This window comes from Oncorhynchus nerka, linkage group LG27 (assembly GCF_034236695.1).
Source record: "Oncorhynchus nerka isolate Pitt River linkage group LG27, Oner_Uvic_2.0, whole genome shotgun sequence".
NCBI classification, from domain to species: Eukaryota; Metazoa; Chordata; class Actinopteri; order Salmoniformes; family Salmonidae; genus Oncorhynchus; species Oncorhynchus nerka.
Genome location: NC_088422.1, coordinates 37,635,040 through 37,655,731, shown reverse-complemented (window position 1 = coordinate 37,655,731; position 20,692 = coordinate 37,635,040). Strand labels below are relative to the sequence as shown.

Below are 20,692 nucleotides of genomic sequence, written 5' to 3'. Positions count from 1 at the left end.
TTTTTGGGTCTGTGGGTAGAAACCATATTATCTTGGTTGTATAATACTTACTTAATACAAAGCTGTATGATATTACTCTGTATTATTGCTGTCTGTTTTGGTAGGCTTACAGTAACTGCAGGCTAAACACACACACAGGTCGTTTTTTGAGTTTCTACTCTGTTGGTGGGTTAGGGGCTGAGACACACACACACACACAGATTCTCTTTGGCTAAGTGTACTGCTAAGTTTGCAGGTATTTCTGTGTTGTTGGGGCATGGGCTTACTGTAACACTACAGTGTTAGCAGGGATGAGCATCACTTGTTTATCCTGCTCAGCCAATGAGGTCAGAGATAGATCCCCTCTCTACCTGGCTGAGACCATTTCGGAGGTTGAAGAGACCCGTCCCACACTCTCTCTCTCCCAGACAGTCACAGGAATCCCTGACGATCACACACACAAAGGAGAGAGCCAAAAGGACAACAGAACAAGCAACGGACATCCTCTTGACACATCTGTGATTTTCCTCGGCTCTTTGTCAACTTCTACAGGTAAGAGTTTCAACTCTCACTACTGCTTTTAGCTTTGCAGTTAAATGTACATTATTGTTATCCTTCTGTCATTTCTAAAGATATTTAAATCTGTGTTATTGATGATGTAGCATCCTGTAACTGTTATCTGGGATTTGGAAAATACAAATACCAAGATGCATTAATACAGGTACATCACGTGTGTCAATAGTGTTATTTGCCAATGTTTGACCCAGTTGTATCCTGTATAACTAATTCTATAGTGGTCAAATGTTAGTCTAAAGAGTTTTACATAGACATTTACACCATGCCTAAACAGTTACCAAAAGCTATGTAGAGCTGCCCAGATCAAGTTAGTAAACAATCAGAATTGGATCATTAAGAGGCTAAAGACAAACTATTAACATCTGTCCAAACTCATACAATGTGTGAAGTATGAGCAATATTTTAGAAAATAATTATCTCTTTTTTTGAATGAAAAAGGATTACATTTACAACTTTCAAGAACTCTGTTTTCTGAATGAACCCGGAGGGAAGTTCTAGATCTCCGTGTTCTGTATGAACCAGGAGGGGTGTTCTAGAACTCTCTGTTTTCTGAATGAACCCGGAGGGAAGTTATAGATCTCCGTGTTCTGTATGAACCAGGAGGGGTGTTCTAGAACTCTCTGTTTTCTGAATGAACCCGGAGGGAAGTTCTAGAACTCTCTGTTTTCTGAATGAACCCAGAGGGAAGTTATAGAACTCTCCGTTTTCTGAAATAATATCTACCAGTGGAGGCTGGTGGGTGGAGCTATAGGAGGATGGTCTTAAACATGTGGTTTCTATATGTTTGATACTGTTCCATTAATTCCATCCCAGCCATTACAATGAGCCCATCCTCCTATAGCCCTTCTCACCAGCCTCCACTGATCTCTAATGAACAATGTAGGTAATCTTGGAAACTGGAACGCTACTGTGTTGGATTTATCTACAGAAAAAAGGTTCAGGGATAAGGATAGTCTTGGCGCCAAGGACACAGATTACACTGTAATGCTGTGTGATGATGATGGGGAGAGAGGAGGACAGACAAACAATCTTAGGGAGGACAGATTAGTGGTAAAGAGGTCTGAGTAAGAGAGACCGAGGCAGAGGAGAGAGATGCACAGAGAGATGAGAGGTAGAGAAATTAGAGAGATTATGGAGGTAAAAACCATATGACCGTTTTTGAGATGTAGTAACATGGTACTTGTGAAGTTAATCTGTTATGGCATTGGTCTAGTGGTCATCTCCTGACCAAGTAGAACATGTATCTCTTGGGTTTTGAAACACAAAAAAGGGGATTGACAAGGACTATTGTCATCTCGCATCAAAAAAGAGTTAAGAGAAAAAATGTTGACAGTAGAAACTCTCCCTTCAATCCCCTCGTTGTTTTTCATACTAGACTAGAACCAGAGTTCGTACCAACTTGAGTTTATATACTGACTTGTCAATCCACTGAAGACTTAAATCCTATGTTGAGTTGTTAGATCTTATCTATGCTATTGTGTGTTGACTTCTCACAGCTCGTGTAACACTCTTCTGTCAAAGCTGGATTAGCAGCCGCAGCTCGCTCTGCCCTGCTCTTAATTTGTCTCTAGCGTAAAAATAACCTTTACTTAGCACATTCTCAAAGCCTGCAGTGACGAAAACTTTAGTGTGTTAGTGTGTGTGTACGTTGTGTTCTACCATAGTCAAATGTGTGTGTGTGTGTGTGTGTGTGTGTGTGTGTGTGTGTGTGTATGTTATGTTCCACTGTACTAATCACTGGACAGACTGTCCAGACTTGCTGATGAATGCAGGCATTACATCACTGTGTGGGTCAGCTGACACTAAACACAGATCTGGATCAGCTTTCCCTTGTCAATCAACCCAGTTAACCCACAGGTGGTTTAAATCCTAACTGACACTGGATTAGCTCGTAGGGTTATCCCACTTCACACACACACACAGTCATGATCATGTCTTGTTCTAGTCTTGATAATGGCCCAGCGCTCGTGTGGAAATGTGGGATATTCTCATCAATCACAAACTGTTCATGATCTTGTTTTCACAGAGAATGAGGATTGTTGGCCAACGGAGACTTCTCCTCACTGTGGCAACCTGCCTGTTGCTCCTAGCAACCGTCTGCCCCACCTCAGAGGCTCGCCGTGGTGGGGGCTTCGGTCGTAGTGGGGGCTTCGGTGGGGGGTGGGGCGGTAGTAGCCGTGGGGGTTACCCTCGTCAAGGTGGAGGCACGGGATACCGACCAATGCCTGCCCAGAGTGGACAGGCATACCGACCAATGCCTGCCCAGAGTGGCGGCTCCAGTGCGGGGAAGATGGCAGGGGCTGCTGCTGCTGGTGCCGTGGGGGGAGCAATGCTGGGCAGTGCGTTGAGTCGTCCTGGCTACGGAGGGGGATATGGGGGTTATGGAGGAGGTTATGGAGGTGGTTATGGAGGCTATGGAGGAGGCTATGGGGGGTACCCCAGAGCTGGAGGGTATGGCCCCAGGCCTGCTGGCTATGAAGGTCCAGAGGGCTCTGGGGATATGGGGTACTACTATGGAGCATCCAGTGGGCCCATCTATAACAGCATCATCGTCATCATCGGGTCACTAATGTCATTGGTGATGGGGCACTGGGTGGGAGTGATGTAGAGATGGAGTGAAGATTTGGATGGAGTCACGACTAAAGCTCTCCAGACCAAGACCATATGTATATAAAGGATCTTGAGACCCAAACCAAAACTAGGTTCTGACCAAGATCCAGATCAAGACCTTGGGCATTGAGTCGCAAACCATGACCTCGTTGACAATGAGATCACAGTTCCATCTGTTCTGACTCACAGGTGTCGTGGGGCAAATACACTTCCGATATAGATCCCTGATGCAGAAAGACTCTGATGTGGATTCTTTGTCAACTGATTGCACACAAAAAAATGTACTTTTTCTTTTCTTTTCATAAGACATTACATAACATCAAATATCTGGTGTGTGATAGATGACCTTCCGGTCAAGCACTTACTACCTCCATGAAGCAGTAGTACATGATTTACTTCTCTTTACCATGGTTGTTATCAACAGTTTAATATTGCCATGCTGCAGTAACAGTTTACTTTAAAGACTCACGCTATAACTCATGTTTCACTGATTTCAACCCTTGGTAGAATACTGGCAGCTTTTGGATGTGGATTTGTAAATGCTGTATATTGTTCTAATCTATTAATTATATTTTGTGTCCATTACTTTTCTTACTTTATTGAAAAGGATGTGATTCTGGGTGAGTGGAGTGTATTAACACCATTATGAACCAGGTGGTTCGAGCCCTGAATGCTGATTGGCTGAAAGCCGTGGTATATCATACCACAGGTATGACAAAAAAAATCATTTTTAGTGGTCTAATTACGTTGGTAACCAGTTTATAATAGCAATAAGGCACCACGGGGGGTTTGTGGAATATGGCCAATATACCAAAGGGCTGTATTCAGGCACTCCAAAACTGCCCTTAGCCGTGGTATATTGGTCGTATACCATAACCTTTTGTGCCTTGTTGCTTAAGTATAATACACAATAACTAGTTCCATGTTCTGTATGGGTGTCATTTGATGAATCTGATGTAGTTTTCCTTTCGGGTTACTCCAATAAACACATGGGAGACAGAGATGCGTGTATCCATTCATGATATTGACCATAATCATGTGTAAAAAGCATAACTATCATTAGATCATGAAATGAGAAGGTGACAGTTCAGATAGTAGTCATATTTAAATTAGGCTTTTGAGGCCAGACAAAACATGCAGTCACTTCAGTACCTGTGCAACAATCACCAGTCAGTCGAGCATAGTTATAGTAAACATTTTGGATTCTAGAATGTGAAATCTGTTTTGGAGAATTTGTGAATGGCTGTATATAGGCCATTCATTGAAGTGGATCTCAATTCAAATGTAAGATTAGGAACCTGACTCACACAGTGGAGTTATTCATAGCTATGGTAAGTGGTTTCAGTATTAGCCCAGATCATTAGGCTGTAATGCTATTGTTGTGACACACATGTTGACGTGCGCCAGGTATGTTGGTCAGCACTCAATAATAAATAGGATGTCCTATGACTAAACACCCTCACTGTGAGATCAATTATATTACTGTGGGTCTCCTGGCTGTCAGGCTGTAATACAGTCACTTCATCAGCAGGTGGAGACATAAGAGAACTGGAAGAATACTGGTTACCCCCAAATGTCTGTTCCATTATGGAAATTATCCTCCGAACAAGTCTGTCTTATTCATGCAATTATGTATGGTAGACCTACAAGTTGCGACTTCCTACTGCCCTAATTGAGCTAACAGGAGGAGCAGTATCTTGATATTTATTGACGTATTAATAATGTTGATCATGATCATATAAAATAAATATAGAGAGAACTTTTCTCAAATGTATTTTCTCAGAACGAGAGAGCAAGATGAATAGCTTCTGCTTGACTTGTAGCCAGAATGTTCAGGCATCCTAATCTATGCAGATAAGGGCATTCACTGTTTCCTCTCCCTTCTTTTCTAGTTTTTCCTCACTCCCCCTCCTCCTTCTTTCTCTACCTTTCACATTTAATAGTCACGCTTCATTTCAGGACCAAGTTCTAGGCTACCTAGCAACACCATGCACTGTGCAGGCTGTGGTTGTTATGGATATATTCCCATGGTCTATTACAAGAGATGAAGGCCTAGCAACAATAGTCATTCTGTTTCTGTATTATGTCCAAGGCTACTGATTGATCAAACAAAAAGAGAAAATGATTTGACAACGTATCCTACAGATAAAACTAATAACATTCCTGATTCTCTGAGGTCAGACTTTTAGTACAGAAATAGATGTGTTTATCGTTGGAAACTATGTTAGATTTGTCCAAATATAGCCGCCTTCACACAGCATAAAATATGTTATAAAAGACGGCTTAAAAGAAACAAATCCCAAAGATTCATTTTGTAAAGTAAAACCCAAGTGTGCTTTCACCATCTTTTAAACCACATGTGAAGGACTCTTTGGTTTGGAATGAGGCTGTGCAAGAAAGTGTTACATTTCTGAACATTAATAGTTCTAACCCAGAGTTTATTAATAGAATCCAATTAACCTTTAAGTGGTGGTGGAAAAAGTACTCAATTGTCATACTTGAGCAAAAGTAAAGATACCTTAATAGAAAATGACAAGTAAAGGTGAGTCAGCCAGTAAAATACTACTTGAGTAAAAACCTAAAAGTATTTGGTTTTAAATATACTTAAGTATCAAAAGTAAATGGAATTGCTAAAATGTACTTACATATCGAAAGTAAAAAAATATAAACCATTTCAAATTCTTATATTAAGCAAACCAGACGGCACAATTGTATATATTTTTTTTATTAACGGATAGCCAGGGGCACACTCCATCACTCAGACATAATTTACAAACAAAGTTGTGTTTAGTGAGTCCTTCAGATCAGAAGCAGTAGTGATGACCAGGGATGTTCTCTTGATAAGTGTGTGAATTGGACTTTTGGGTGTCAGGGGAAAATGTATGGAGTAAAAAGTATATAATTTTCTTTAGGAATGTAGTGAAGTAAAATACAAATAGTAAAGTAAAGATACCCCCAAAAAACTACTTATGCAAAACTATTTTAAAGTACTACTTAAATACTTTACACCACTGCCTTTAAGTTAGTTTCTCATTGCTGTAGGAATGAAGGGAACAGCCATGGTATCTGAATGGTTTTCTGCTATCAGACCAACATCAAATGGAATATATGGGTTAAATATTACATTCAGAGAATATGAAAACACAATATCTGAGGGTAGATACACAATGATTTAATGAAGACAAGGAGGGACATTGGTAAAGTGCAGGTGAGCATTGATCATAATGTTCTCACATATACAGTACCAGTCAAAGGTTTGGACACACCTACTCATTCAAGGGTATTTCTTAATTTTTTACAATTTTCTACATTGTAGAATAATAGTAAAGACATCAAAACTATGAAATAACACATATGGAGTCATGTGGTAACCAAAAAAGTGTTAAAAAAGTCAACATATTTTAGATTCTTCAAAGTAGCCACCCTTTGCCTTGATTACAGCTTTGCACACTCTTGGCATTCTCTATACCAGCTTCACCTGGAATGCTTTTCCAACAGTCTTGAAGGAGTTCCCACGTATGCTGAGCACTTGTTGGCTGCTTTTCCTTCACTCTGCTGTCCAACTCATCCCAAACCACCTTAAGTGGGTTGAGGTTGGGTGTTTGTGGAGGCCAGGTCATCTTGTGCAGCACTCCATCACTCCCCTTCTTGGTCAAACAGCCCTTACAAATCCTGGAGGTGTGTTGGGTCATTGTCCTGTTGAAAAACAAATGATTGTCCAACTAAGCGCAAACCAGATGGGATGTTCTACCGCTGCAGAATGCTGTGGTAGCCATGATGCTTAAGTGTGGATTGAATTCTAAATAAATCACTGAGTGTCACCAGCAAAGCACTCCCTTACCATCACACCTGTTCCTCCATGCTTCACGGTGGGAACCACACATGTGGAGATCATCCGTTCAACTACTCTATGTCTCACAACGGTCGTTGGAACCAAAATCTCATTTGGATTCATCAGACCAAAGGACAGATTTTCACCGGTCTAATGGCCATTGCTCGTGTATCTTGGCCCAAGCAAGTCTCTTCTCATCGGTGTCCTTTTGTAGTGGTTTCTTTGCAGCAAATCGACCATGAAGGCCTGATTCATGCAGTCTCCTCTGCACAGTTGATGTTGAGATGTGCCTGTTACTTGAACTCTGTGAAGCATTTATTTGGGCTGCAATTTCTGAGCCTGGTAACTCTAACAAACTTATCCTCTGCAGCAGAGGTAACTCTGGGTCATCCTTTCCTGTGGTGGTCCTCATGAGAGCCAGTTTCATCGTAGTGCTTGATGGTTTTTGCGACTGCACTTGAAGAAACTTTCAAAGTTCTTGAAATTTTCCGGATTGATGTCTTAAATTAATGATGGACTGTTGTTTCTCTTTGCTTATTGGAGCTGTTCTTCCCATAATATGGACTTGGTCTTTTACCAAATAGTGCTATTTTCTGTATACCAACCCTACCTTGTCACAACACAGCATATTGGCTCAAACAGATTAAGAACTACTTTCCTACTACCCGGATAAAGCACCAAATAAACTTCAGTTAGTGCTAAACACGGCTGCTAGAATCTTGACTAGAACCAAACATTTTATCATATTACTCCAGTGCTAGACTCTACACTGGCTTCCTGTTAAGGCAAGGGCTGATTTCAAGATTTTACTGCTAACCTACAAAGCATTACATGGGCTTGCTCCTACCTATCTTTCCGATTTGGTCCTGCCTTACATACCTACACGTACACTACGGTCATAAGACGCAGGCCTCCTTACTGTCCCTAGAATTTCTAAGCAAACAGTTGGAGGCAGGGCTTTCTCCTATAGAGCTCAATAACTGGTGCTCTTCCATGCTGTCCCTAGGAGGGGTGCGTCACTTGAGTGAGTTGAGTCACTGACGTGATCTTCTTGTCCGGGTTGGCGCCCCACCTTGGGTTGTGCCGTGGGGGAGATCACCGTGGCTATACTCGGCCTTGTCTCAGGATGGTAAGTTGGTGGTGGAAGATATCCCTCTAGTGGTGTGGGGGCTATGCTTTGGCAAAGTGGGTGGGGTTATATCCTGCCTGTTTGGCCCTGTCCAGGGGTATCGTCGGACAGGGCCACAATGTCTCCCGACCCCTCCTGTCTCAGCCTCCAGTATTTATGCTGCAGTAGTTTATGTGTCGGGGGCTAGGGCTAGTCTGTTACATCTGGAGTATTTCTCCTGTCTTATCCGGTGTCCTGTGTAAATTGAAGTATGCTCTCTCTCGGAGGACCTGAGCCCTAGGACCATGCCTCAGAACTACCTGGCCTGATGACTCCTTGCTGTCTCCAGTCCACCTGGTCGTGCTGCTGCTCCAGTTTCAACTGTTCTGCCTGCAGCCCTGACCTGTTCACCGAATGTGCTACCTGTCCCAGACCTGCTGTTTTCAACTCTCTAGAGACAGCAGGAGCAGTAGAGATACTCTGAAAAATCAGCTATGAAAACCAACTGACATTTACTCCTGAGGTGCTGACCTGTTGCACCCTCGACAACCACTGTGATTATTATTATTTGACCCTGCTGGTCATCTATGAACATTTTAACATCTTGGCTGTGTTCTGTTATAATCTCCACCAGGCACAGCCAGAAGAGGACTGGCCACCCCCCATAGCCTGGTTCCTCTCTAGGTTTCTTCCTAGGTTCTGGTCTTTCTAGGGAGATTTTCCTAGCCACCATGCTTCTACACCTGCATTGCTTGCTGTTTGGGGTTTTAGGCTGGGTTTCTGTACAGCACTTTGTCACATCAGCTGATGTAAGAAGGGCTTTATAAATAAATTTGATTGAAATTTGCCTGAAGAAGGAAAGAAATTCGAAAAAATAACTTTTAACAAGGCACACCGGTTAATTGAAATGCATTCCAGGTGACTTACCTCATGAAGCTGATTGAGAGAATGCCAGGAGTGTGCAATGCTGTCATCAATGCAAAGGGTAGCTACTTTGAACAATCTCAAATATATTTGGATTTGTTTAACACTTTTTTGGTTACTATATGATTTCATATGTGTTGTTTCAGTGTTGATGTCTTCACTATTATTCTACAATGTAGAAAATAGTAATAATAAAGAAAACCCCTGGAATGAGTAGGTGTCCAAACGTTTGACTGGTACTGTATGCCAGCACTCTGATGCACAACAATGTTGTGTCCACAGAACAGTCACAACATGATACTTAAGCCAAACCTCACTGAAACATAAACCAGGGCCACATTCAGTAGCCAAACGTTGTTGAATGTTGCAGATAGAAATTCCATGAATAGAGCCAAAATGATTCCTTGGTCTACATGACAGAGGCATGTTTGTTCTACATTACATATGACTTTTTGAACATTACAAAAACATTGTATCCCGCTGAACACGCCCCGAGCACAGAGCGGTAGGGGACAAGTGAAAAAAAAAAAAAGAACTAACACGAGTGCTGAAGAAAGCCTTGAATTAGGGCTGTCTCGTCGAGCCTTAAATAGAGTGGAGGCCAGAATGAAAACTGACAGATTATAGAAGATGGACACAAACACATTTATCTTTTATCACAGAGGAAGTATTTGCATTAACAGAGTATGCAGACCCATACATTCAAGGCCCAAGACAATGTAGAAATTGTTTATGACATGATGGTAAACAAGGTGTCCCCCCCCCCCCCCATTGTCTATCCAATATATTCTAACTCCATTAAAAAAAATCAGTTTACACCCCAACGCATACAGTATAATAATTTAGACTTCAATCTAGCTACTTCTCTCTAGAACCCACATCTAACGTTATAGTTCCACTTATATCATTGTCATATGCTTATCATTTACCTTAATATTACCAGGTACCAAGTTGACTAAGACCATTACTTTAAAGTGGACAGTGTTTGTCTGAATCTGTATTCCTTGACTTGTCGGGCTGCCACTACAGTGGCCTGGTTCAAAGCCTGGTTGGGCCTAGACAACAAGAGCCCTTACAGTACAATCTACAGTCACTTCACCACCCCAGAGAGGAAAGCAAGACACCAGAAAGGGGAAGGAGGGAAGAAGGGAATGTACAAAAGAGAAGGGCCTTGGAGTCGGAGCAAAAGAAAGAAATCAGTGTCTTTGAGCACATGCAGCTTACTTGACATATAATAACAATACAAAGCAAACCAAATCAATCCACAGGATAGTATCAAACATATTAACCACAACGTTAAAGACACGTAACATGTAAAGATGACATCAAGCCCCGATACAGGATGATTGATTCAGATAACCTGACAGCCATCCATTACATAGGATATCAGCTGGGTGAAAGACAAGGGATCCAAGCACACATCTAACAAGAGTCTCTTTAGTTTCTAAAGAATCTCAATTCTAGATTCTAAAGAAGCACCTCCCACTGCTTACGTACTAACCCCCCCCCCCCTCCATTAACATTTCAGTCTTCGGACCTCATCAGAGCATATGACCAAACTGTTAGCCCTTCCATAAAAAAGGTGAAGTCAAGCTAACAATGTTTGTCAAATGGATTCTCTTTTGCCACCGTAGTAAAATGTATACATGCTTATGCAAAATCACAGCCACCATGTACGAAAGAGGTTACGTTAGAATGGTGTAATTAGTAGTCTTACAAGCAAAAGCCAGTTCAAAGTGTACAGGTATGTGTATTGTATTAAGCTAAAATAAATAATACAAGCCATAGTCAATAATATAAAGATCACATTCATTGTCATGCATACTTGACTGTCATATTCAACAATTCCCCTTCCCCAGCTGATGTTAATATGGATGTCATCTTATCTCAATCAATATTTACAAGACAGTCCTATCTACTCACACACACACACACACACACACACACACACACACACACACACACACACACACACACACACACACACACACACACACACACACACACACACACACACACACACACACACACACACACACACACACACACACACACACACACACACACACACACACACACACACCCTAGTATTTCCAGTTCATGTGATGTAATGGAGTAAATGGCCATTTCCCTTCAGTCTGTCTGCCATATAATACAGCATCTAAATTATCCTGGAATCCCTGTTGGTGCTGGGAACTTGGCGTGATCCAGCCAGTCCCTGCTTAACCTTAATCAATATTTATCTTATTTATGAAATATGCTGTATATAATAGTCATGCTGCATGCATGAGGCTGTAGTACTTGGCTACAGCAGGAGCAAACTCAATGCTTTGGGGACAGCAGGGTTGGATTTTAAAAAGTGCCAGCATTTTAGTAACACATGGGCGCATGATTACAGATTCATATAATGCAAGTAACAGTGCATGAGAAACAACAATACAAAAACAGAACAAAAATCCATAGAATTTATCAATCAAAAAAGTCCACTTATTATGGAGAGTCCTGAGGCGTCGATCAAAGGAGGATGAGAGAAGAAGACAGACTGTCCCAGCATCCCTCCATCAGCCCCATTCTTGACTCACATAGCGTGGCAGCAAACATGGTGTCCTTTCTCCTTCTTCCCTCTATTTCCCTCTCTCTCTGTTTCTTGCTCTCTCTCTGCCTCAGTGCAGTAGTAGCATGTTGCTGTTCAGCAGCAGTAGTGCAGTAGAGGTGAGAACAGCTAGCAGTCCCTGGTATCCTGCTCCCAGTCTCTCCACTCCTCCTCTGGGTCTTTCCCGGGGCATGTTCTTCTTGTCCTCCTTCTTTTTCTCCAGGTAGTGTTCGGCGTACACCATGTAAAGCTCCACACACCTCCGAGCCTTCATCTGCTCTATCAGCGCTGGGTAGCCAATCTCAGAGATGCTCACTATATTTTCCTCATCATCATCCTCAGGCTCAGCTATGGCTGGAGGGAGGGGCTTGGCTGCAGGAGGGGGGGTTTGAGGGTTTGGATTCAAGGGTTCAGGGGTCACAGGCTTCTCAGTCGCTGCTGTACCGTTACTCTCAGCTGTGACATTACTCTCACTGGAACTGCCCTCTGTGGCAGAGCTGTTACTGGAGCCACTGCCTGGTGCTTGGGTGGAACCGGGGTCGGTAGTATTGGTGGAACCTCCAGGAACAGGGGCTGGCTCTTCACTCTTCTCCCCGACTGCAGTGCCTCCTCCACTGGGTACGACTACCTGAGTGCTGGGGCTGTCTGCAGCTCCCTGTGGTGGTGAGTTCTCCCTGGCTCCTGTTTCCGATCCACCCTTCTCCCCACCTCTCAGCAGGTCAGTCCTCTTCATACAGTTCTTCATGTAGTTATCATAGGACTGTGGAGGCGGGTTGAAGTGGTAGTCCCTGCTGTAGTCATTGTCATCAGTGGATTTGGTGCCGTACCTCCTGTACATGTAGTGGTTATAGTAATACTCCTCCTGGGGGTTGTGAAAGCCGAAGTGAGGCCGGGGAAACCGGCCCAGTCCATAACCCAGAGCCATCCCAGCCACAACCCCAGCCCCGGCCGCCATCGCTGCATTACGCCCAAACCCCCTGGACTGCTGCGAGGGTCCCATCCCCATCCCCTGCACGGAGCGGGAGAACGGGGAGCCACCGGCACCACCATACCCCCCATAGCCGTAACTGCCCCCGTAGCCAGGGCTAAGGATCCGGTTGTTGGGGTTTTGGTTCATGTAGCCCCCTCCATAACCGCCACCATAACCGCCACCATAGCCTCCACCATAGCCTCCACCATAGCCTCCACCAGCTGGGTATCTGTTTGGATAGCCTCCTGCCGGGTAGCCCCCTGGGTAGCCTCCAGCTGGATATCCTCCAGCAGGGTAGCCACCTTGGTTAGGGTAGCCACCTTGGTTAGGGTAGCCACCTTGGTTAGGGTAGCCACCTTGGTTAGGGTATCCTGCCCTGCCTGGCTGTTGAGGGTACCCCCCTGGTTGCTGTGGATAACCTCCTGGTTGCTGCGGGTACCCTGGTTGGGGGTTCTGTGGGCTCTGGGGCTGGCGAGGGTAGTTCCCTGGCTGGTTATTGGTCCCTTGGTTGGGTCTGCGTTGGGTGTTGCTGCCTCCACGGTTGGAAGTGGAAGGTTTCTTCCCAAAGCCTATGCTGGATTTACCACCAAAGCCTCCTCCCCCTCTCTTGGCCAGGGAGAGGTGGGCATTGAGCAGCAGGAGAGAAAGGCACAGCACGGCCAGAGGAGACCTGAGCTTCATCATTACTGCACTGCAGAGACAGAGAGACGGAGAGAGAGAGAGCAATAAGGGGGAGAAGAAGAAAGTTAGAATTTCCATTATCTAATTTCTGTGGATAACACTCACCGGTTCCTTTTTAAAAGAAATTCTTACAGTATAACATTTTTCAGATAACCATATAGGTCAATACTGTAGACTCTACACAACTGTAATTTAGAGAATAAAAAATAAGAGTCTGTTTATTCCACCAGTCCAAGTCCCACCAGTTCCATCTGTGATGATTAGTAGTTAGAGGAACTGGCCCAACTCAAAATGTTAAGACAAATCATAAACCTACATAGACAATAGGACTGTACGTACAACTAGAAAATCATTTTTAAAAGTAAGCTAGAGAGTTTGAGAATGTGTTCCCTCATTCGGTCTCTGAGGTGATTAACCGAACTACCAGATACAGTAAACACCAAGCCAACAGGGTGGAAAATCCCCAGAGTGCCCAGTGTATCCTCTGGGTGTAAATAATTTAAAATGAGTCACTATAGCTACTTGGTTAATGATAAGAGTAGCGCTGACTGAAGAATGGTGGGGACCTGGGTCACAAGACACGTTAGTTAATTCCATTTCCATCCAAAATGTTATAGAACCAAAAATGCTGTAGAAAGCCAAAGCCCCTCCGTACTACCCCACACATTGCCAAACTTGGGTTAGGCCTGTATCTCAATATTCAGATCCGTCTACATTACATAATAATCATGTAGACCGAGAGCCATATACAGTATATATTTAAATATATGGTTCTGTGTAGGCCTACTGCATGAATACATAAAACAATGGGAGCCTTGCCCAAAATACAGTCTTAAGCCAGTGGTCAATATAGGGATGTATTTCTCTATTCATTCTGTACCATGCGCGCACATCAATGTGGATGTTATGAAACTGATCTAGACGGGCTCACATACGGCCTTCATTTGCCCACTTCGGTGTGTATGCTATAGTTGACAAAGTAGCGTAAATAGTAATGTCTTGGGAAATTCTTTTGAGCATTCATCGTAAGTAACCCAGAGTGCCCGATAGCCAATGTTGGCTGTCTAACCGAGAACAAAAATAACATACAGTGCTTTCAAAAAGTATTCATTACCCTTGACGTATTGCACATTTTGTTGTGTTACAGCCTGAAAATTGAATAAATAGATTGTCACCCATCTACACACAATACTCCATAATGACAAAGTAAAAACATGCTTTTAGACAGCTTTGTAAAATGTATTGAAAATAAAATACAGAAATATATTTTCTCAAGCTATGTTAAGTTTCATGGAGAGCGTAGGTAAACAGCAATCTTTGTGTCGTTCCACTGATCTTCAATGGGATTCAAGTCTGGGCATTGGCTGGGCCAATCAAGGACTTTCACATGCTTGTTCTGAAGCCATTCCAGCGATGCTTTGGCTGTATGCTTGGGGTCATTGTCCTGTTGGAATGTAAATCTTCGCCCCGGCCGAAGGTCTTTTGTACTCTGAAGCAGGTTCGGTTCTCAAGGATTTGCCTGTATTTGGCTCCATTCATTGTTCCCTCTATCCTTACTAGTCTCCCAGTCCTTGATGATGAAAAGCATCCTCATAGCATGATTCTGCCACCACCATGCTTCACGGTAGGAATGTTAGACGGGTGATGAGCTGTGTTTGGGTTTCTCCAGACATAGAGCTTTGCATTTAAGCCAAAGAGTTCCATTTTTGTCTTAGCAGACTACATCATCTTTTGCCTTATGCTCTCGGTCTTTCACGTGCCTTTTTGCAAACTAAAAGGTGCACTGTCATGTGCAATATAACAATTGATATGTGCAAACTATGGCATAAGGGAAAGATGAGCGGATAAGAGGCAAATCGTAATTTCTATGAACGTCTTAGAGAGAATAGTCGAAACAACTATTTGTTCAGCACTCTTGAAATGTACAGCGACAGAAATCAGAACATGGGCCGTTCTTACAGTATTCTCCTTGTACACCAAAACCGTAGCATAACATACATAACGGGGGCAATTAAGCACACAATGAAAGCTTTTACAATATTCAATGATGACATTTCCCTAAAACAGGCTATAGGCTACAAGTGACACATAGGCTACTAACAGCTTACTACACAACATACACTTAGTATTACTTTCTTAGCTCCAGTATACATATCTCCCTGGCATTTTACATAATTTATGCAGCATTATAAACTGGGTGGTTCGAGACCTGAATGCTGATTGGCTGACAGCCGTGGTATATCAGACCGTATACCACGATTATGACAAAACATTTATTTTTACTGCTCTAATTTCGTTGGTAACCAGATTATAATAGCAAATCAATATCAAATGTTATTGGTCACATACACATGTTTAGCAGATGTTATTTTGGGTGTATGGAAATGCTTGTGTAGCTCCAACAGTGCAGCAATATCTAACAAGAAATATCTAACAATTTCACAACAATACACACAAATCTAAAGTAAAGGAATGGAATTAAGAACACATAAATATTTGGATGAGCAATGTCGGAGCAGCATAGACTAAAATACAGTAGAATAGAAAACAGTATATACACAAGATGAGTAATGCAAAATATGTTAACATTATTAAAGTGACTACTGTTCCATTATTAAAGTGTCCAGTGATTTCATGGCTATGTATATAGGGCAGCAGCCTCTAAGGTGCTAATGATGGCTATTTAACAGTTTGATGGCCTTGAGATAAAAGCTGTTTTTCAGTCTCTCTGTCCCAGCTTTGATGCATCTGTACAGACCTCGCCTTCTGGATGATAGCAGGGTGAACAGGTCGTGGCTTTCTGAGGTTGAAGAGGTGCTGTTGCGCCTTCTTCGCCACACAGTCTGTGTGGGTGAATCATTTCAGTTTGTCAGTGATGTGTACGCTGAGGAACTTGAAGCTTTCCACCTTCTCCACTGCGGTCCCATCGATGTGGATAGTGGGGTGCTCCCTCTGCTGATTCCTGAAGTCCACGATCAGCTCCTTTGTTTTGTTGATGTTGAGTGAGAGGTTGGCACCACACTCCCAGGGCCCTCGCCTCCTCCCTGTAGGCTGTCTCATCATTGTTGGTGATCAGGCCTACTACTGTTGTGTCGTCTGCAAACTTGATGATGGAGTTGGAGGTGTGTGTGGCCACGCAGTCATGGGTGAACAGGGAGTACAGTAGGGGGCTGAGCACGCACGCTTGTGGGACCCCTGTGCTGAGGATCAGCGAAGTGGAGGTGTTTCCTACCTTCACCACCTGGGGGCCGTCAGGAAGTCCAGGACCCAGTTACACAGGGTGGGGTTCAGACCCAGGGCACCGAGCTTAATGATGAGCTTGCAGGGTACTATGGTGTTGAATGCTGAGTTATAGTCAATGGACAGCATTCTTACATTGCATTCTCTTGTCCAGACAGGATAGTGCAGTGTGCAGTGCGATGGCAGCGTCGGTGGATCTATTGGGGTGGCAAGCAAATTGAAGTGGGTCTAGGGTGGCCGGGAAGGTAGAGATGATATGATCCTTGACTAGTCTCTCAAAGCACTTCATGATGACAGAAGTGAGTGCTACAAGGCGATAGTCATTTAGTTCAGTTACCTTTGCTTTCTTGGGTACAGGAACAATGGTGGACATCTTGAAGCATGTGGGGACAGCAGACTGGGATAACTTTGTCATCAAAGTCTGGCATTCTCTGGATTTATGGTTCTTTCAAGACAACTGAGAACTCGGGGAAAAAACAAGGTCTAATCATGACGTCACAGATCTTCAGGTCTGAGTTTTAGAAAGAGGCCAGAGTTCGCAATTTGGAAATCCGAGTTGGAAGACCGTTCAAAACGTATTGAGATCTCAGTTGTCTTGAACGCACTGAAATCTGATATTCCCAGTTCTGAGTTTCAAGTTATTTTGAACGTGGCAGAAGTCATGCTGGATTGACAGCATGGCCAATGTATTCAATCTTGTCTGCCCCATGGTGTTGAGTGTGAATGCTTATCCTTTTAAGCTTGGAAAAGTGACCCTTTCAGAAAGATGTTTTAAATCCTTAAACCCAGACTTGGACCACACACCCTCTCCACCAAATAGCAGGCAGGGGAAGCAAATTGCAGTTAGCCATTGATTCCTTCCAACCCACTCATGGTTGAATTCTCAATTACTGACTTGTTATGTGATGTTTATGTCCAATGGCGGATGAGCTACAATACATTTTATCCATAATTTATCTTTATATCACAAGGATTGAAAAGGATTTGCCAGTAGAGTGTCTACATGATTCAGACTATTTGTCTAGCTTGCTAGCTAAGATTGTGAAAGTATGATGTTGACATGATCAATCCAATCAAAGCTATGGTAGATGTGATTTGACGTCATTTTATCTGTGGCCAATGACCTTGAGCCTTTGCTGGCTGCCCTGACACCACAGAAAGCACTGAGCAAAGCTGAAACACCTGCATTTTGGAGCTGCCTTACTCAAGAAAGAGACAACGTCTGTATGCGGCTTTATTAACTCAAGTATTGTTTTTTTTTTTTTATTGTTTGCAAACTGATATGTGACACGAATTAATGCCAAAATAACATGCAAACAGGTGGGTCTCAATGACGGGTCACCACTGGCTCTAGGCAGAGTCTGGGTAGTTCCATATTCATGCCCAATGGAGACCACTGTGCTTTTTGAAACGTTCAACACTCTAGAAATGGTTTTATACCCTTCCCCAGATATACAGTGCATTCGGAAAGTATTCAGACCCCTTGACTTTTTCTACATTTTGTTATATCCTTATAACGAGAAAGATTATCTGGTCTGATGAAACCAGAGATTGAACTCTTTGGCCTGAATGCCAAGCGTCATGTCTGGAGGACACCTGGCACCATCCCTACGGTGAAGCATAGGGTTTAAGAGGATCTGCAAAGAAGAATGGGAGAAACTCCCCAAATATAGGTGTGCCAAGCTTGTAGCGTCATGCCCAAGAACATTCGCGGCTGTAATCGCTGCCAAAGGTGCATCAACAAAGTACTGAGTAAAGGGTCTGAATACTTTTTTATTTTTGATACGTTTGGGGGGAAAAAATTGTTTTTGCTTTGTCATTAAGGATATTGTGCGTAGATTGATGGGGGGGGGGGGGACAATTTTATATATACATTGGAAAAATATGCCTCATCACAATTATATCTTGGAGATCTACGGACAGTTCCTTGGACTTAATGGTATAGTTTCTGCTATGACATGCACTGTCAACTTTGGGACCCGATATGGACAGGTGTTTCTTTCTAAATCATGTCCAAACAATTTAATTGGCCACAGGTGGATTCTAATCCAATTGTAGTGACATCTCAAGGATGATCAAAGGAAATTGGATGCAACTGAACTAAATGTGGAGTGTCATAGCAAAAGGGTGAGAATACTTATGCAAATAAGATTTTCTGTATTTGATTTTCAATAAATTTACAGCCATTTCTAAAAACGTTTTCACTTTGTCATTATGGTATATTGTGTGTAGATGGGTGAGAAAAAAAGTAAATTGAGTCCATTTTGAATGCAGGCTGTAACAGCAAAAGTCAAGGGGTATGAGTACTTTCTGAAGGCACTAATCGCTTGAATCGTTTCAAAATGGCGCTACAATGTGACAGTCACGCGACCTGGTCACATAACCTATATTAGCGTACTACACACATTATTCTAATCTTTACATAGCATTTGTGTATGCGATCCACAGATTCTACAAATAACGGAGTTTACGACGTTGTTTGGCTACATTTATGTAAGGCGCGTGCGCCCTACAATTTGGTGATGTTTATCTCTGCAAAGGAACGTGTTAAAGCTCACCCCAAAATTCAGCGCGGTGCCGAGTTTTATCATTGCGTAGAATATTTAAAACGTCAGTGTTTTCTACCCTTAATAGGCTATAAAGGCTATAAAAAAGTCCGGTCATCTATTTCGGAAACGTCGGCACCTGCTACGTTCTATCAAATCAGACAAGCACAATTCGAAAGCCAAACGTTCCCTATTTCATTGTATTTTAAAACTACACATTTTCTAAAAGAAATAGCATAAAATGTAGCACCTTACCGTTATTAATGTGCCAATGCGACGTTGATGACGCTTGTTTTGTCCGTTAGGTTGCCGCCGCCCTTTCTTGGATAGCAGTAGTTGAATAGGCCTACAGCGACTATTATTCTGCCAGCAGCACAAACGATAACGTCACGTTGGTATGGTAATGAGGAAACCTTCTAAATAAAAGCTTGCTTTCCAAAACATTGCATTCAAACGATATTGCATTTTAATCAATGGCCACTTCTATTGTGACAACAACAAAATGCAATGAGTAATTTATGAAAACAAATAAAAAATATGCTTTCAAAAAATAATAATTATACCAATAACGAAAAATGCAATGTTGTCACTGGTATGTTGAGAATATTGGGTAGTATATATAACTTTTCAACCTATCTAAACTAAAGTGGGGTGGAAAATATCGGCCTGTTGCTGACTTTTCACTCCGTTCCCTCCATGGCTCCAAATGCAACACACTGCAATAGACGGGATACATATTGGCTTGTAGAGAGAACTTGTCAACCTTTCTCAGCTAAAGTGAGGTGGGGTCTCTATAGGGTCTCTCAATAGAGTCTCTACTAACCCAGTATATTGCATTGGGTGCTACAGAGCAATACCTAGACACTCAACATGTGGTCCCGAGAGTGAACTCTACAACACTGAATAAAATGTTGCCCTCTTGCTAAATTGATGATGAAAGCCATAGGGAAACAGTGCAAAACGGCTGGCTGTCAGGTCAACTAGTTTTAATTATAGCCTACACAATAGCTTTCAACATACCAGTTTAATCTTTCAAAATAAATGCTAGTATCAATAATACAATATAAAAAATAAAATGTCAAATTATCGTTTTATTTTTTCAGAGGTTGTTGCATGCTGTGAAAAACGGTTTCACTGCACCAGAGTGCAACAAATATCGATAATCCCAAAGTTTAGCATGTCTTTGCAGTGGTACTCTTAATTTAGACAAAAAAATATGTGATCATCCTGACATCATAATATCCTGTTGCTAGGAGAACGGTACATTTTACAGCGTGTCCTGCTTTTAATGATCCAGGGATAACTGGCAGGGGGAGTTTCCATTGCCACGCTTACCAGAAGTTACCAACATGGACGCAAATATAACTTGGAGCCAGCAAGTGATGCCAATGTTGGGTTGACAAACGAAGGACAAATGGATAATTAGCGCACAGAATGACTAGTTTTCACTTTTTTCTTTTGTAAGACTGTTCTTTGGCCTTATTAAGAGACCAATATTCAGCTTGCCATCATAGTTTTCCATTTTTGTATTTATAACACAACTGTCTACAACTATCCAGTGAATCCTTATCCTATCCTTTTTGGCACTGTCTCTATTCCTGCTTTCCCTCTAGCTGCACTCTCTCTCACACAC

General features: G+C 42.6%; 2 protein-coding genes across 3 annotated transcripts; one reads left to right on the top strand and one right to left on the bottom strand.

Annotated features, from left to right (window-relative positions):
* Positions 1 to 302: 302 nt before the first annotated feature.
* LOC115111735 (shematrin-like protein 2) lies at positions 303 to 4,166 on the top strand. Its single transcript, XM_029638094.2, has 2 exons — positions 303 to 531; positions 2,582 to 4,166. The coding sequence occupies exon 2, from the start codon at positions 2,585 to 2,587 to the stop codon at positions 3,161 to 3,163; it is 579 nt and encodes a 192-aa protein (XP_029493954.1). The 5' UTR covers positions 303 to 531; positions 2,582 to 2,584; the 3' UTR covers positions 3,164 to 4,166.
* A 5,484-nt stretch (positions 4,167 to 9,650) lies between these two features.
* Positions 9,651 to 19,422, bottom strand: LOC115111733 (prisilkin-39-like). 2 transcript variants are annotated; one of them, XM_029638088.2, is made up of 2 exons: positions 19,315 to 19,422; positions 9,651 to 13,283 (listed from the first exon to the last, which is right to left on the bottom strand). In XM_029638088.2, exon 2 carries the CDS (start codon positions 13,274 to 13,276, stop codon positions 11,693 to 11,695), a length of 1,584 nt encoding a protein of 527 aa, XP_029493948.1. In that variant the 5' UTR covers positions 13,277 to 13,283; positions 19,315 to 19,422; the 3' UTR covers positions 9,651 to 11,692. The 2 variants fall into 2 exon arrangements, with proteins under 2 accessions (XP_029493948.1, XP_064867724.1); XM_065011652.1 differs by having other exon boundaries at positions 9,651 to 13,278.
* Between the last annotated feature and the right edge of the window lie 1,270 nt (positions 19,423 to 20,692).